The sequence below is a fragment of the Notolabrus celidotus genome, chromosome 5 (assembly GCF_009762535.1).
Source record: "Notolabrus celidotus isolate fNotCel1 chromosome 5, fNotCel1.pri, whole genome shotgun sequence".
Classification (NCBI taxonomy): domain Eukaryota; kingdom Metazoa; phylum Chordata; class Actinopteri; order Labriformes; family Labridae; genus Notolabrus; species Notolabrus celidotus.
The window spans coordinates 7970960-7987030 of NC_048276.1; the positions used below are offsets into that span (position 1 = coordinate 7970960).

General features: G+C 39.0%; 2 protein-coding genes across 9 annotated transcripts in view; both read left to right on the top strand.

The window, feature by feature from the left end:
- The window catches only part of ccna1 (cyclin A1), a 26659-nt gene extending 23190 nt beyond the window's left edge, over positions 1–3469 (top strand). For 3 of the 4 annotated variants that reach the window (XM_034684465.1, XM_034684463.1, XM_034684464.1), the window contains exons 2-9: positions 1443–1601; positions 1700–1919; positions 1996–2111; positions 2229–2455; positions 2554–2758; positions 2872–2985; positions 3090–3223; positions 3334–3469. In XM_034684465.1, the coding sequence (XP_034540356.1) occupies positions 1443–1601; positions 1700–1919; positions 1996–2111; positions 2229–2455; positions 2554–2758; positions 2872–2985; positions 3090–3223; positions 3334–3385 (1227 nt within the window). In that variant the 3' untranslated portion in view covers positions 3386–3469. The remainder of the gene's footprint in view (positions 1–1442; positions 1602–1699; positions 1920–1995; positions 2112–2228; positions 2456–2553; positions 2759–2871; positions 2986–3089; positions 3224–3333) is intronic. The other variant, XM_034684466.1, reaches the window with a different exon arrangement.
- A 224-nt stretch (positions 3470–3693) lies between these two features.
- sparta (spartin a) lies at positions 3694–14927 on the top strand. Of its 5 annotated transcripts, none has more exons than XM_034684459.1 (8): positions 3694–4165; positions 5858–6631; positions 8985–9179; positions 9488–9635; positions 9881–10075; positions 10260–10418; positions 11705–11795; positions 14312–14927. In XM_034684459.1, exons 2-8 carry the CDS (start codon positions 5879–5881, stop codon positions 14574–14576), a joined length of 1806 nt encoding a protein of 601 aa, XP_034540350.1. In that variant the 5' UTR covers positions 3694–4165; positions 5858–5878; the 3' UTR covers positions 14577–14927. The 5 variants fall into 5 exon arrangements, with proteins under 5 accessions (XP_034540350.1, XP_034540349.1, XP_034540353.1 ...); XM_034684458.1 differs by having other exon boundaries at positions 5878–6631; XM_034684462.1 differs by lacking the exon at positions 14312–14927 and adding an exon at positions 12017–14164.
- Positions 14928–16071: the final 1144 nt, after the last annotated feature.

Here is a 16071-nt window from a genome sequence, read left to right on the forward strand (position 1 = left end):
GTTGTTTAAAATAAGTCCAGGGACCCACAAGAATGAGTTACAATAGTAGGCTCCAGAAGTCTCTAGGAAGGGCCTAAAAAATATCACCTTTGACATAGGCAAATATATGGTTGACAGTGACAGTTGACGTCTTTGTCAATACTTAGAACAAGGCGTCCATAAATGGAGTCAAATAGCAGCTAACTTGAAACTTGTGTTGAAGAGTCCATATTTGTGTATGTTTGAAAGACACCCTCATTCTAATTTGAGTGCACCTTCATAGTATTTAAGCCAGAACGTGGAGACCGAAGAGAGGCGACTTCATCTGGCCCGGTCGTCCTCCAAGCAGTCGCGATGCTTGTTACTGATGCTGATGCTGTTTGATTGTAATAAATCGAATTACTATTCAAGCTGGCCAGTGTCACGAGGTTCATTCTACATCTGCACATCACGGGCTGTTAAGACACGACAACAGCGTATAAGGGACAGTGATATACATGATAGCTGCAACCGGTAATAAAATGCAAAACACAGTGATACACAGCATCTAATTTCTTTAAAAACTGAGCAGGAGCATTCATAAAAAGCAGGTCTCCATAATCCAACAAGGGTAAAAAAGTTGTGGTGATCAGATGTTTTCTGACTTTCAGTGAGAAACATGATTTATTTCTATAAAAGAAGCCCAATTTCAGCTTCAACTTTGAAACAAGTTTATCAATGTGTAGTTTAAAAGACAGGTTCTCATCAAGCAGAATGCCTGAGTATTTATAAGATGTGACCATTTCAATTTCAACACCGTGAGCAGTAGACATCCTGGGAAGGTGAGATGGAAGCTGTTTGCCATTTGAAAACCTATTAGTCAGAAATTGATAGAAAATGATTCCCTGATAATCATTTACCCTTTTCAGTAGCTCCCTGTCCATTTTAGAATTAATTTCAAGATTTTAATGTTTGTTTTTAAGTCACTAAATGGTCTGGCACCTCAGTACATCTCTTTCCTCATACACTTCTACGCCCCCTCCAGAGCACTGAGGTCTGCAGATCTGGTCTTGTCGTGCCAAAAAGACGACAAAAGACAAGGGGTGACCAAGCTTTTTCAGTGGTAGCTCCTAAACTGTGGATTGAGCTACCCACCCCAAGTCAAAATGGGCCCCACCCTGGATACTTTTAAATCATGTCTTAAAACTCATTTGTACTCCTTGGCTTTTAATACAGGATGAGAGTTTGTGTTGGTCTCTGTTTGTCCTTTAATTTACTGTATTTTACATTTTACTATTATTTATTTCTACTGTTGGTATTTGTTGTGCAGGATTTTGTAGCAGATCTGCCATTTACTTGACCTTTTATATTTCTGTAAACAAACAATATTTGAGGATTTTTCTAATGTCACCATGAAGTTGAGACAATATTTGACCATTTTCTGTCCTCTCCTTTCTGACTGCCTGCTTCCTCCTCATTTAAAGATGAACTTCAGCACAAATACCCACGGTGACAGTCGCACCAGCAAAGAAAATCTTCCACCTTCAGTCAGACCGGATGCACTTCAGGGCCAGCGGCCCAAGCAGCGGACCGTGCTTGGTGTGCTGTCACAAAATGAGCAGCATGGCCGATCACACAGCCAGGTAGGTAAAAAGAACAAAGCACTACAGAGAGAAAATCATCGTATGATTGCAATGACAGAAAATTCATATTCTGACTTTTTGTGACGCTAACCTTACAGGGAAGCCAGTTTTCCAAACACAGTTCAATCTCAGACAGCTCCCAGCTCACCTTCTTCGGCTGTCCCTCCAGCTCCAGCTTTGATGTGTACGTAGAAGAGGCCTGTGAGGTTGTTCTTGCAGCTTCTGGTCAAGAAGTTGTCTCAGAGCGCTGCTATGAAGATGCAGAAAGTGAGGCCATGCAGAATGAAGATGTGAGACTACTGCTGGAGCTGAGTTCAAGTGAGTTTGCCAAACATTCAAACCTCTTCCATGCAGGATTTCTTGCTCTTAACCTAAATGTTGTCGTCTCTTGTAGGTTCTTGTCGGGATGTTTCCCTGCAGTCTGAGCCTGACAGATCCATGATGTCAGAGGAGGTGCTGTGTATTTCCCAGTATACACAAGACATTTTCCTGCACCTGCGGGAGATCGAAGTGTGAAACAACCCAGAAATTCTGATTTAATTTTGTAGTAAATAAGCAACACTAAATGCATTATATTTATGCAGATTAGCATGGCCACACTTCATCATCCTGTGTTTCTAATGCTAGGTGAGGTTAAGGCCACAGCCTGGCTACTTAGACAAACATCCAGAGATCACCAACGGCATGCGGGTCATCCTGGTAGACTGGCTGGTTGAAGTTGTGCAGGAGTTTGAGCTTGCTTGTGAGACTCTGCACCTCGCTGTCACCTATTTGGATCGCTTCCTCTCCCGCACAGCGTGCGTGAAACGGGGCAAGCTGCAGCTGGTTGGCACGGCTGCATTGATGATCGCCGCGTGAGCAAATCTTTCTGTTCCCAAAGATTCTACTTTTTTCCTTCCACATATAGTTTTATGGATTGGCACTGACAACCCGACGTTACTTGATCTTGCAGAAAGTATGAGGAGATCTCCCCTCCGGAGCTGAGTGAGTTTGTGTACACCACTGACAGCACCTACACTCAGAGGCAGTTGGTCAGGATGGAGCATGTTTTCCTCCAAGTGCTGACTTTCAGGATGGCTGCTCCGACTATAAACCAGTTCCTTCGCCTTTTCATGTCCATCCAGCCCGTGTGTGCAACCACAGAGAACCTAGCCCTGGTGAGCAAAACAAATCAATCAAATGTTATACAGTCTGTAAGTTCATGCCCCCAATCTTAAGTCTCTGGATTTTATTTTAATATGGTGATGTGCTCTTTTTCTACTTCTTCTAGTATGTAGCAGAGTTAAGCCTGCTGGAATTGGATCCATTCCTACATTATAACCAATCAATAGTGGCAGCAGCAGCATATTGCTTAGCTGTCTACACTATTAACAGATCACTGTGGGTGAGTTTTCCCACAATTTGGCCGCTCCTTAAAGTCTCTACTTGGAGAATTCCTCAAGGATGAAGCCACAACATGACTTTTAAGGATTTTTTTTCTCACCTTAGCCTGATTCCTTATATTCCTTCACTGGTTATCCCATGGCTGAAATTGTTCCTTGCCTGACTGAACTCCACAAGCTGCACGTCTGTGCAGAGAGTTGTCCACAACAAGCAATCAGGGAAAAGTACAAGAGTTCAAAGTCAGTTTAAAGCCTTAGGAATCTTTGATGTATAGTAATAAGTATTTCTGGGACAGGATTTTACACCTCTTATGTTCTTTTAATCTGATCTGTCATCTCTCTATTCACAGGTATTGTCGTGTTTCATTTCTAACTCCACCGGCTGTCATATCTGTCCCTTGAATCACCGCCCCGCCCATCTTCTGACTCTCCTGCGAGAACATAATTAATATGAGACAAAATAAACACAGCTGATTAAACTGCCAATGCAATGGAAGGCATACCACACTGCCGCACACTATATTACCAGGAGATTTTAAAATATTTTTTTTGTGCATCTTCAAATACAATAAATTATTTAAAAAACAACCCATCTAGCTTTATAATCTGATTACCCACAGGTGCTCATACAAAGGGTGTTTAATGCCTATAGGTCCTAAGTTGTAATATATACTTGAAATACTTTGTTTGCAATAATGCTGTCTTTAAATCTTGAATAACATCTTCCATATTCCACATCTGAAATATGATTTGATTTGAGCCTTGTTTGCATGTGTCTGTTCAACCATAATGCTCCATGCAGGGAGTCAAGTGTGAGGTGTATTTGAGGGTAGGAAAAACAATCACAAAATCAAGTGTCTGCACTAATAAGAAATGTTTTTATTCATTGCAGTCCCATTACAAATAAAGTTTTTATCATAGTTTAACATTTTTAAACAACTTGCTATGGAGTTTTATTTTGAAAGTGATAACCGGAAGCTGAATCGTTAACAGTGTTGTGTTGACGCTCCCTCGTAATTGTTGGGTGTTCACCTGATTGACTCAGAGGATGAAGTGAACATTGAATGAGAGGAGACATTTCCACATCCATGAAAGAACTGATGAACCGTCGAAAACTGTTACAGGGACTCTTGGAGACGACTTAACTTTAGTTTAAGTGTTGAATATACTTCCTGTCTCAAGGTAAGTCACACTTCAATTTGCTCTTAGTGTTCTAAACTGACAGACATCATGTCCTTAAAGGTAACACAAAACTTAATTAACTATATATTTAATACAGAGATGAATAATAATGTGTACACTGTTAGACATGATGAAGGAGAGATTCACAAAACAGCTCTCGAGGGCCTGCTCATCAGGTCAAACCTGATTTGTTTGCGAGCTGGAGTCATTTACATGTGTAGCACTGCCAACAATAACAATGCAGTAACATTACAGAGATGTTTGCCACTGTACTTCATATGTTTATCCGGAGTGTTTATGTGTTTTCTTCATATATTTTGATCTTGATTTTTACTTCCATGCCTGGTTCACCTTTATGTAAGGTACATGCCCTCCAATGTGTCATACTTACAATTTAAATGTCCCACTTAACCCTTAAAACACATGCTTACCTCTTTCTTCAATATGTCTGTGCTTTTGCTGTAAAACTCTAGCTGTTGATCGGTGTACTATTATGGGATGCACTTCTCTGTCTCTCTACATCTTCTACTTTGTTCAGTGTTGTTTTGTAAATGTGTTTATTTTTGTCTGTGCCCTGCCAGGGGACAGAACTTAACTCTCTTAACTCATTTTTATTTATAAAGCACCTTTCATACATTCATGCAGCATGGAGCCCAAAATGCTTCACAAAAGAACAGACAGAAAACAAAAGCAACAGATACAATTATTTAAGGCTACAACAAGATAGAGGAGTGTGATATGAAATACTTTAGAAATTAAAATAAAATAAAATCAATTAATTAAATAAAACAATTGAAAAAGAAGAAGTTAGAATAAGAGAATGAAAAATTAAATAAAGGAAAAAAATTCTTAAAAGTAATAATGCAGTCCAGGGATAAAAGGAAATGACTCCAAGTTAAAAGCCAGATTAAAAAGATAAGTCTTAAGTTTACTTTTAAAAACACCCGGAGAGCTCGCCGTTTTAATGCCTAGAGGCAGAGAGTTCCACAGTTTATTAGGTGCATAAAAACAAGTGAACATGGTGGAACATAAAATGACAGGAGATCTGTGATGTATGGAGGAGCAAGGCTGTTTAGAGCTTTAAAGACAATTAAAAGGACTCTGGCAGCGGTGTTCTGAATGAGTTGCCGCTACAAAATACAATACAATCCATTTTATTTATATAACACATTTTTAAAACAACAAGCTTACCAAAGTTCTGCACAACAAATACAAACAGTAGAAATAAATAATAGTAAAATTTAAAATACAGTAAATTAAAGGACAAACAGAGACCAACACAAACTCTCATGCTGTATTAAAAGCCAAGGAATAAAAAGACACTTTTTTGGCAGAAGATAAATACAAGTTTTCAGCCAACTCTGATATAACACAGTAAATAAAAGCATTATGTTTAATATCTTACATGCTCCTTTGACAAATAATCACATAAATGACAAACAAATTCAAATCTTAAATCTGTTCATCCCATCTGTCTCCCATCCAACTAAAATAGAAATATGTTTTTCAAACTATTGATCTAAAGACAGAAATGTAGTTCCAAAAATCCTTCCAGAAGTTTTAAAGAACTAAAAAACAACCAAAACTAACCACTGACCAACAGCTTTTACAGGATTATTGAACAAACCTCTGCAATTGCAATGACTTAGTTTCACTTTTGATTCCCTCCTCTGTCTGTTCTCTCTTTTTAAGACTCTGTCTCTTCTCCTCAGCATGGCTGAGCTGCTGCTCATCAAGGATCAGTATGAGTTGGCGTTTCATTCTCTGAACCGTGGACTCTCAGCTGAAGAAGGCGGGAAAAAAGATGAGGCCTTGATGTATTACAGGAAAGGACACATGCATCTCACTCAAGGTGTGGAGGTCCCTACTGCAGGGCCGAGGCACCATGGAGCGGTCTGGGACACGGCCAGGCAGCTTCAGCAGAAAATGAGGGACACCCTGCAGACTGTCAACGGCCACCTTTCTGACCTGCAGTCCTCTCAGGTGACGCCAGTGCCCCAGAGGAGCTTTCTGTTAAAAAACCTTGATCCTCCCAAAAGCTCTCTAAACCACCTGTACCCCACTGTACCTACTACCAACCAGAACACAACCCCAACCCCCAAAACCCCCCCTCCCAGGCCTCCTTCCCCTGCTGTGTTGCACACACACACACTCCCTGCAGCGGCGCCAGGAACAACAGCCATGGCAAACACAGGGGAACAACCTCCAGTATACACACTGCAGCCAACAGCCGGCCACCGCAGCCTGTCTTACAGTCCTGCTGCTGGAGGAGGAGGCCTCCAGACTGGAGCAGCTGCAGGCAGAGATGGACACGAGCTTATTTTCATCCCCTCAGGGGTGCAGATGTTTTTCGTGGCACCAAATGGACAGGTCAGCTCCCTGTCCTACCCGGGGTTCCTTCGCATCATCACATTTGAGAACCAGAAAAAAGATGTCACAGGAGGGAGGCCCTCAGCATTTCTACATGTAAGTAAACAATGTGTTTGAAGAAGTACGTATGTGATTGGGTGTTGGTATGTTAGAAGATTTTTTCCAGGGGTGTGTCTGTCAGGCAAGCATGTGTGAGCACTAACTTCTAATAAACTATTAGAGCAGTTATATAATTAGCTGACTCATCATGTTGGAGTGAAGACTAGTTTTAATTTTCTGATTACTAAAGATGATGTCGTCGTGATGTATCCTCATACATCAGGTCAACTCATAACTATCATACGTATCCTCATGAGCATATTCCTGAACAACATGCACATCTCTTTATGTAAAATAAAAAGGCAAAACACACAAAAAAACAAAAATTAAAAACAAGCAACAAGTTAAAAGCATCTATAAACATGTAAACTGTGCTTTAAAAGTTTGTGGATTTCACTTTTTTGTCTGTTTTTTTCATTTAAAGGGATTTTTCTAAACTGTATTTGCTAGTAAATGAAAAATAGAGGGCTGCAATTAGCGTCGCAACTACTATAAATCTTAATTTTTCATTAATCTGAAGATTATTTTCCTAATTTATTGATTAGATGCTTGTTCTTTAAGACATCAAAGAAGAGTCAAAACACATGTTTCATTTCATCCTTACATTTGTCAAACCAACTATGACTGGACTTTCTATTCAGTTTGTTTTTGGCTGTATTTAATACTACAGAGGTGTCCCTTTGCATATCTGTGTATATAGTTAAGCAGTGTTACTCTCCACTATGTCAGTATTTTAAGTGATATATCTTTAATGTCCATCTCTTTAACCATTTTCATAGATTAGAAATTTTAGACTTTACTGGAAACTTTCAAATAACTTTGATGGCACAATCTCCAAACCAGAACTAAAATAACAGTGTATCTAGTCTGATCCTGAGTGTGGGGTTCATGTGGAGCTCTGTAAAAACCTGCACACACTGTGTGATAATTTTTGTTTGAACTTCTATAATAACTGTAATGTATTCTGCCACCTCTACAAAGCGTGCATTATGCCGCTCTGTGTACTGCGATGAAACCCATGACTCTGTGTTCCTACCACACCAAGCTGGTGGGCTGCTCGATTGTGTTCTGGCCTTGCTTTGTTTCCCAGTAACACAATGGTCCCATTAACAGATGACTCTGCGCTTCTGTTGTGCTGCTGGTCAGTGTCCTGCACCCTCACAGGGTCATCTGTCAGGTGCCATGCCAGTCTGTACCTGTATTACAGAGCGGGATATCACGAGTACCTCACTATAGAGGGAGATGGACACATACGGTACACCTAAGTGACCATGCAAAGATACTCAAAGAGCTGCTTACTCGGGGTGCAGATTTACCCTAATGATTAAGTTGCGTGCCCATATAGCGGGCGGCCCGAGTTTGATTCCAGCCTGCAGCCACTTTCCTGCATGTCATTCCCTCACTCTCCTGGTTTCCTACACTATCCACTGTCCTCTCCTCTATAAATAAAGGTGTTAAAGCCTAAAAAATATAACTTTTTTAAAAAAGTACAAACATTGATGTCAACTAATTTAGATTTAGACTGCCATCTACTTGGTTCTTATGCTTTGCAGACTGTGCTAATAACAGGTCATATCACTGAATACCTCAAAGCATGCCAACGCTGATATAGGCATACTGCAATAGGCAGCATTGGTCTATACCAGGGGTTCCCAAACTTTTCAGCCCACGACCCCTAAAATATAGATGCCAAAGACTCGTGACCCCCACTGTCCCTCAAAGTGATTTAATGTGGATTAATTTAGCTAGTCTGGAGAAACTAGCCTACCCATATGAGCATGTGTCTGTGTTTCCTGTGCTGTTATGAATTAACCTGCTGCTACTGATGCTTTTGATAATTAACTGTTCACTAACCCTAAACTTAGGAGTGATCTGGCAAAAAGAAAGGCAGAAAACTCATTACATTTTCTGTTTTCAAGGTTTTATTTCAAGTTTAGCTACTATTTTTGTCTATTATTTACTATAATGGGTAAAATGTACTAATTAATATTCTGAAAGACATCTCAAGACCCCCCATTTGTGTCTTGCGACCCCCCAGGGGGTCCCAGCCCACACTTTGGGAACCCCTGGTCTACACTATGTCTGCTCCAGCTACTTTTTGATATCTGAGCAGGTGGCTGACACAAGTCGAGTTTAGGCTGTGATGGGTCTTCAAGAGGGGAAAACTTTTAAAAAGAAAGGCAGACTGCACTCTTGTGGCTTCACAAACCTAACCATTGAGGAAACTGGGCAAATAGGGTGTTAAATTTCTAACATTTTAAACTATTGCAGAGCAAAGTGGACTTGAAGTGTTTGCTAACTGTTCACACTTAACCACCTTCTTATTTTCCTCTCTCCTTGTGCCTTTAAGGTGTGTGACTGTTTGTACCCGCTGACAACAGACACCCCAGTCCTGCTGGCTAACTCTGGGGTCTACATGTTCCCTGACTGCATGGCAAAGGTGCCAGGCTCCTACGTGGGCATTGTGTTGTCCTCTGAGCTGCCTGCTGCTGACCGAGAGATGTTTAAAGACATCCTATCGCAGATGGCTGAGCTCAGGATCCAAGTGGGTGAAGATATGTGTGGAGTTCACACTTTCAAACAGCATGCTTCAAGTTTTTTGCTTTTGTTTAAAGAGTAAAGAGGGTGGAGGTGTTGAAATAGTAAACTCCAGTTTCTCATACTTGACAGCTCGGAAGGAACACAATAGTCGGTGTGTCGTGGGTGAAAACATTCTTTGCCAACTGAGTCATTGCTTTCAGGAATGCTTGTTTACTGTTTGGGTTTATGAATGTTCTAAAAATCATCTGAATGCATGTCCTTCATTTAATCATAATAATCATTGTAAATGTGATTTCATGGATTTTCTCGCAGGGTCCTGTGGGGTCAGATGTCATCAATCTGAGTGAGAAAATCCCCCTCGGTACTGCAGGAGGGCAAACAATGCTGGTTGGACCCACAGGGGAGAGGGAAAAACTACTTCCTGGCTGGAGTGAGAAGATGGCACAAGGGATTCTGTCAGGTATGTTTGTAAACAATAATGCTTAAAATGAAAAAAGGGAAACAGAAAACACGTTCCCTTGTGTACCAAAAATGGCCACTAGAGGGCAGTGTTCACCTTTTGTTGCTGTGTGTCCTAAACTGAGGTGAGGGAAGTTTTTTTTCTTTAACCACCTCTTTATTTCACTGCAGTAGAGATTTTTGAAATCATAAATGTAAGGATAATGATGGTTTTCAATAAAAACTCATTTTTCTTTTGGTCTTAAGGTGCCACAAAGGTGAGTCATCAACTTGTGAGAGGGGCAGAGGCCACTGGTAGAGCCATCCATAGAGGAGCATCCAAGATCAGAGACCACATTACACCTGAGGACACCCCTTCAGAGGTCAGCCCCGGTGTCACCAGAAGTCTGTACGTGGCTAAAAAGGCCACTGGGGGCGCTGTGCGGGTCAGCCAGTTCTTGGGTGAGTAATGAATACGGGAAAAAAGGGGGGCATAGTAATTATATAAACAACTACAAGGCACAGCAGTTTGTGTCATAAGTCCTGACATTCACACAGACTGCTTTCGGGTAGTGAGCAAAGACAACTCTTTATTTATGAGGCTTTCTACTTATATATATTCTTCTACCTGTGTGTGCCTTCACAGTTAATGGAGTGAGCTCAGTGGCAGGACATGTGGCAGAGAAGGTGGCGCCCCATGTGAAGAAACATGGTGCTAAGCTGGTCCCGGAGTCTCTGAAGAGCAAAGACGGTCAGCCGTCCAACGTGGATGGAGCCAAGCATGTGGCAGCCAGCGGTGTGCATGGTGGGTACCAGTAGAAAGGAATTTGCAGAAGCATGCATACAGTCAAATATAAATGTACTCATCCCTGTCATACATGGTTCTCATATTCAAAGCTTTATCTTCTTCAAATGTCTTCTTGGAGTTTGCTTAAAGGTGACATATCATGCAAAATTGACTTTTTAATGGTTCTCTACCTGAAATATGTGTCCCTGGCATGTCTACAAACCCCAAGAGAATGAAAAAAATCCATTCTGCCCCTGTTTTGATTTCTACACCTTTCTGTAAATGTGTGTGAAACGAGCCGTTTCAGACTTCCGTGTTTTTGTTACGTAACAACAATATCCGGTCTGTCACAGAGTCAGAGCTCGGAGCTTGTTCAGCCCATAGACTGTATAAAATAATACTGAATCCCTCCTCCGTTTTTCATTATCTGCACAAATGTGTGGTAACAAGGAGCTTAGGAGGGAGGCATGCTAGTTGTAGGCTGTCTTAATAAACACAAAGGTCGGTTTTACTCCCCACGTCTGCAGATTTGAAGATCTAGTGGATGATTTTTATTTGTCATGGATAAGTGCTAGCGCTAATTAGCATAGCTACATAGCTACATGTCGTAGCTGTAGCTGTGAACCAAGACACACGTCGACATACTGACAAATAAAACAACAAGAAACACAGAATCTGTGACCAATCCTTCGTAAAAGGTCCTGCTGCCTTTCTGGCAGAGGTCGGTTTTACTCCCCACGTCTGCAGATTTGAAGATCTAGTGGATGATTTTTATTTATCATGGATAAATGCTAGCGCTAGTTAGCATAGCCACATAGCTACATGTTCGTAGCTGTGTACCAAGACACACGTCGACATACTGATAAATAAAACAACAAGAAACACTAAATCTGTGACCAATCCTTCAGAAAGGTCCTGCTGTAGGCGCCTATCTGTCAGGATCAGATTCTGGATCAGATTCAGAGGGTTGAAGTAACGCTATCTGTGAGCAGTCATGCATTTTCAGCCAACATGTAAACATTAGATCAACGTGCTGGAGAGCCAAGGGCACAGTCACTTCCTGAGGGGGCGTGGTCAGAGAGAAAACAGAGTGTTCTGAGGAGGGTTGAAGAAGAGGGTTCTTCAGGCATGCCAAAATCTGATTTCAAAGTGGGTTTTTTTCAGCATAAACTTTAAAGACTTGTTTTGGGGAACTCTTAGACCAATATATATTGATGAAAAAAGCGTGATATGTCACCTTTAAAGATGGCTGATCCAAGACGAGCGAGTGCCCAGAGATTCTTATTTAATATGCATCATTCCAGGTTTCTCTGCTATCTGGACGAGTATGGAGACTGGAGCAAAGCTCATTGCCAAAAGCGTCGCATCAGAGACTGTCATGTGTGTGACTTACAAGTAAGTTTGAACATTTCCCATCTCTTAGTCTTCACTTTTCTGATGAACATTTTCTGATATTTCACTATGTTAGATCCTGTTTCCAGCCTGTTTCTGAATCTATTCGGTGATTTTGATGAGTAGTTGTCGGGATCAGAAAGCAGCTCCACTGTTTCCTTCTCTGTTGCTTTCTTCTTGGTACGTTGGGAAACTGATCTTCTTTCACATGTGCTTCTTTTCAGATTTAGGGGCTTAGAGAATCTATTAAACTTGTCCAAGAACATATGACTGCATGGGGGAGTAAAGGCAAAGACTTTTGAACTAACAATTTTCCCTGCTTCATTTATACTCTTTCATTAACACATATAAAGTCAGAAAACAGCCCTCAATGAGTTAAAATCCTAATCCTAACCCCACAGATTTGGCCTTATAACGTTTAATCAAACTGACTTTCTTTGATTCAAATTTTGTCTGGACGTTTTATTGTGTTTTGGGTTCTTTTTTGACTTATTGTAGTTTGGCCAGAATTCCATTCCTACTAGAAAGGCCATGAGGTCATTTTGACTGCCAGATTCCAAATTGTAGTATCTGTTATGATAAATACCCAATATAAAGTGTGAGGTGTTTTTATTGTTTAAGAATATACTGTATATGTATATATAGGATGAAACCCAATTCATGATGGGTGAGTTCAGGTACACAACGAAACATCTAGGAGGCTGAATAGCCGTTATAACAGCAGCAGGTGGACAACAATACGGAAGAGTCTCTTTGCAGAGGACCATGAACACAGATAAATACAGCACAAAGCTCTTAACCCAGACCTCTCCTGACAATGTCCCAGAGCCCACTCAGACCTCGGTCAAAGTCTTTTAAGAGACCAGCAGCTCTCTCCATATTTAGCAGGTCAAGGTAATCCTCCAGCCAAGAGTCCTTCATGAAGCATGCTGGCCTTCACTCCCTCCAACTAAGAAGAATCAGACTTTTAACCGAAAGGCACCCAAGGGCCCAAAGGCGTGTGACAGCAGGGCTAGTTTTAGTCTGGGGCTTATAGCTCAAAATGCAAACAGAAGAGGAGAAGGGAAGAGCAGTATGCAAAATTCCTGTCATGACGGCATGCACTTCTGACCACAAGGACTTTTATCGGCTTCTAATTCGGTCTGCGGCGCTGTCCAATTCCTGAAACAGCAGTCATCTCTCTCTTCGTGCTTCTCTTAACCATAATTGCACAAATAGAGTTGTTTATTTTTCTCAGTTTTGATTCAAAATCTTTCAAATAGCATTGTACCCTAACTCAAGGCAGTCATTGACTGCCTGTGGCCAAAGTAGGTAAATATCAATCAATCAATCAATCAATCAATCAATCAATCAATCAATCAATCAATCAATCAATCAATCAATCAATCAATCCACCTTTATTTATACTCGAGAGATCATTGAGGGGCAACCCTCATTTACAATGATATCAAGTCATTTACAGTGACATTTAAAAAACATCACATGCATCAAGAGTATCAAAGTCATCAAATAGGATAATTCTTTTTTTTTTATATAAAAACAATTAAAAGATCAAATAAAATGACTATAAAAGCACTATATAAGAAAGGCCGATGATACAAATGATATAATAATATACACAGGTTAATCTAGCTAAAACAGTTGCAGAGCGGGGTTGAAAGGTTAAAAATTAGGATTCTTAATTGTCCAAAAGTTAAAAGTGCATTTAATTCAAGACACTGCTGCAACTTGTCCCAGGAGTCAGGAGCAGAGAAACAAAAGGCAGTTTTTCCCAGTTCTGACCGAACTCGAGGAACATGCAAAAGTAGCTGTTTTGAGGTGCGAGACTGTGGTCTGGGTATTTAAGAAGTTCAGTGAGGTATGGTGGTAATTTTCCTAAAACAGCTTTATAGATAAAAAGATTCCAATGGATATTGCGTATTTCATGGAGAGAGGGCCAGCCAACCTTATTGTACAGAATGCAATGATGTGTGTGAAAGGGGTCACCTGTAATAAACCGTAACGCAGAGTGATAAATGGAGTCAAGACGTTTGAGGGTTGAGGATGGTGCGTTTGACAAAAAAAAAACATGATCATATAATTGTTGCCTTCTGTGCAATTTGTATAAATGACATTTTAAATACTTAAACACACAACTTTAGGAAAAATCAGGAACCAGCGGCTCTGTAATCTTTGATTGAACAAAGTTACATGAATTATAAATGTTAAAACAGTCAAAATGACCCCCTTTGGCATTTCCAGTGTTAAGCCTCTGTCATGTGTTTGATTTACTGAGCCTGTTTTCGGGTATGTTAAACATCTGCTTGTGTTGGGTGGTTCTGCTTTTGCTGTTCATACCATCTATTTCCTGGTTTGTTGCTAATAAAACTGCTAAAAGTAATACATGTCTGTTGTTCTTCACCGCCAGTGTGTTGATGTGAATGACAATGAAAAGATATCACAGTCAAATTTCACTTCTGTACGCATATACCTTCTGCACCAAACTCTCCTCTAACTCGGGCGTGTTATTTGTGGTGAAGGTATGGTAATGACGCAGGTGCAGCCACAGACACAGCACTCAAGTCAGTGATCAATGTTGGCGTGACTGCACACAACATCGACAATCTGGGAATTAAAGCCATCCTGAAGACCACAGGCAAGCAGGCAGCCAAGGCCATGGTGAAGAGCCCGAACGGAAAGACAGCAGAGACACAGGCCAAGGAGGCCCAGAAAAGAGAACATCAACCAGATAATAATATGGAGTTCATTGAGAAAGGAGAGGAAGAGAAGAAGAAAAAACTCTGAGTGTAACCACACAAAGACGAATTAGCCGGGGTCAAAGTGCTTTATTCTGTACAAGCTATTACATAGCTTACTAAGTTATTCATGTCTATATAGGTCAAGGTAACAGGATTGTATACTTTAACATGATACTGACTATTTTTACTGAAGTATTTTACTACAGAAGTGTACAGTATTTTAGATTGATTATTTGTGTCTGTTCTCATTTAGCTAAACAGTAGCTGTAAAAGTAGACAGTAAATTGATTTACAAACACCTGTTGAAGGAGTGCATGTTGAAACCTGTTTGAAAATGAGTTATTATAAGTTATTGTTAAACATAGCTTAGAAGTTTGTAGAGAAATATTGATACTTCTCTTTAACTTTGATTATTTTAGATTTTTTATCTGAAGATCTTGTATGAATGGATAAAAATAACTATAATGCTTTTGCTTACAAACTCTCAGACTGCTCGGTTATGTTGACTATTTTATTGAACTTTTAAATAGCATAGTCTATCAGAGTTGGATGTTAAACACTAATTGTATTATTGCTATTGCTAAGTATTTAGGATCGCATAGCAACATTTAACATTTAGATTTAACAATCAATATTTATGTTTAACATTTAAATTTAGATTTTACAGTTTGATTTAAAATTGAACCTTCAGATTTATATTTAACATGTAGATTCATATTTAACATTCAGATTTATATTTGACATTTAGATTCATATTTAACATTTTGATTTATATTTAACATTTAACATTTAGATTTATATGTAATATTCAGATTTAACAATGAGATTATTTTTTGATACGTAGATTCATATTTAATATTTAGATTTAGATTTGACATTTAGATTCATATTTAACATTTAGATTTAACATTAAGATTTATGTTTGACATTTAGATTTAACATTGAGATTTATATTTGACATTTAGGTTCATATTTAATATTTAGATTTATATTTAACATTCAGATTTAACATTTAACATTGAGATTTATATTTGACATTTAGATTCATATTTAACATTTAGATTTATATTTAACATTTAACATTTAGATTTATATGTAATATTCAGATTTAACAATGAGATTTATTTTTGACACGTAGATTCATATTTAATATTTAGATTTAGATTTGACATTTAGATTCATATTTAACATTTAGATTTAACATTAAGATTTATGTTTGACATTTAGATTTAACATTGAGATTTATATTTGACATTTAGGTTCATATTTAATATTTAGATTTATATTTAACTTTCAGATTTAACATTTAACATTGAGATTTATATTTGACATTTAGATTCATATTTAACATTCAGATTTATATTTGACATTTAGATTCATATTTAACATTTATATTTATATTTAACATTTAGATTTATATTTAACATTTAGATTTATATGTAATATTCAGATTTAACAATGAGATTTATTTTTGACACGTAGATTCATATTTAATATTTAGATTTAGATTTGACATTTAGATTCATATTTAACATTTAGAT

Coding starts and splice junctions, on each gene's coding strand:
- sparta (XM_034684457.1), top strand. Junction 9,636..9,880: donor GGCACAAGGGATTCTGTCAG/GTATGTTTGTAA, acceptor TTTGGTCTTAAG/GTGCCACAAAGGTGAGTCAT. Junction 11,796..14,311: donor GTCATGTGTGTGACTTACAA/GTAAGTTTGAAC, acceptor TTTGTGGTGAAG/GTATGGTAATGACGCAGGTG.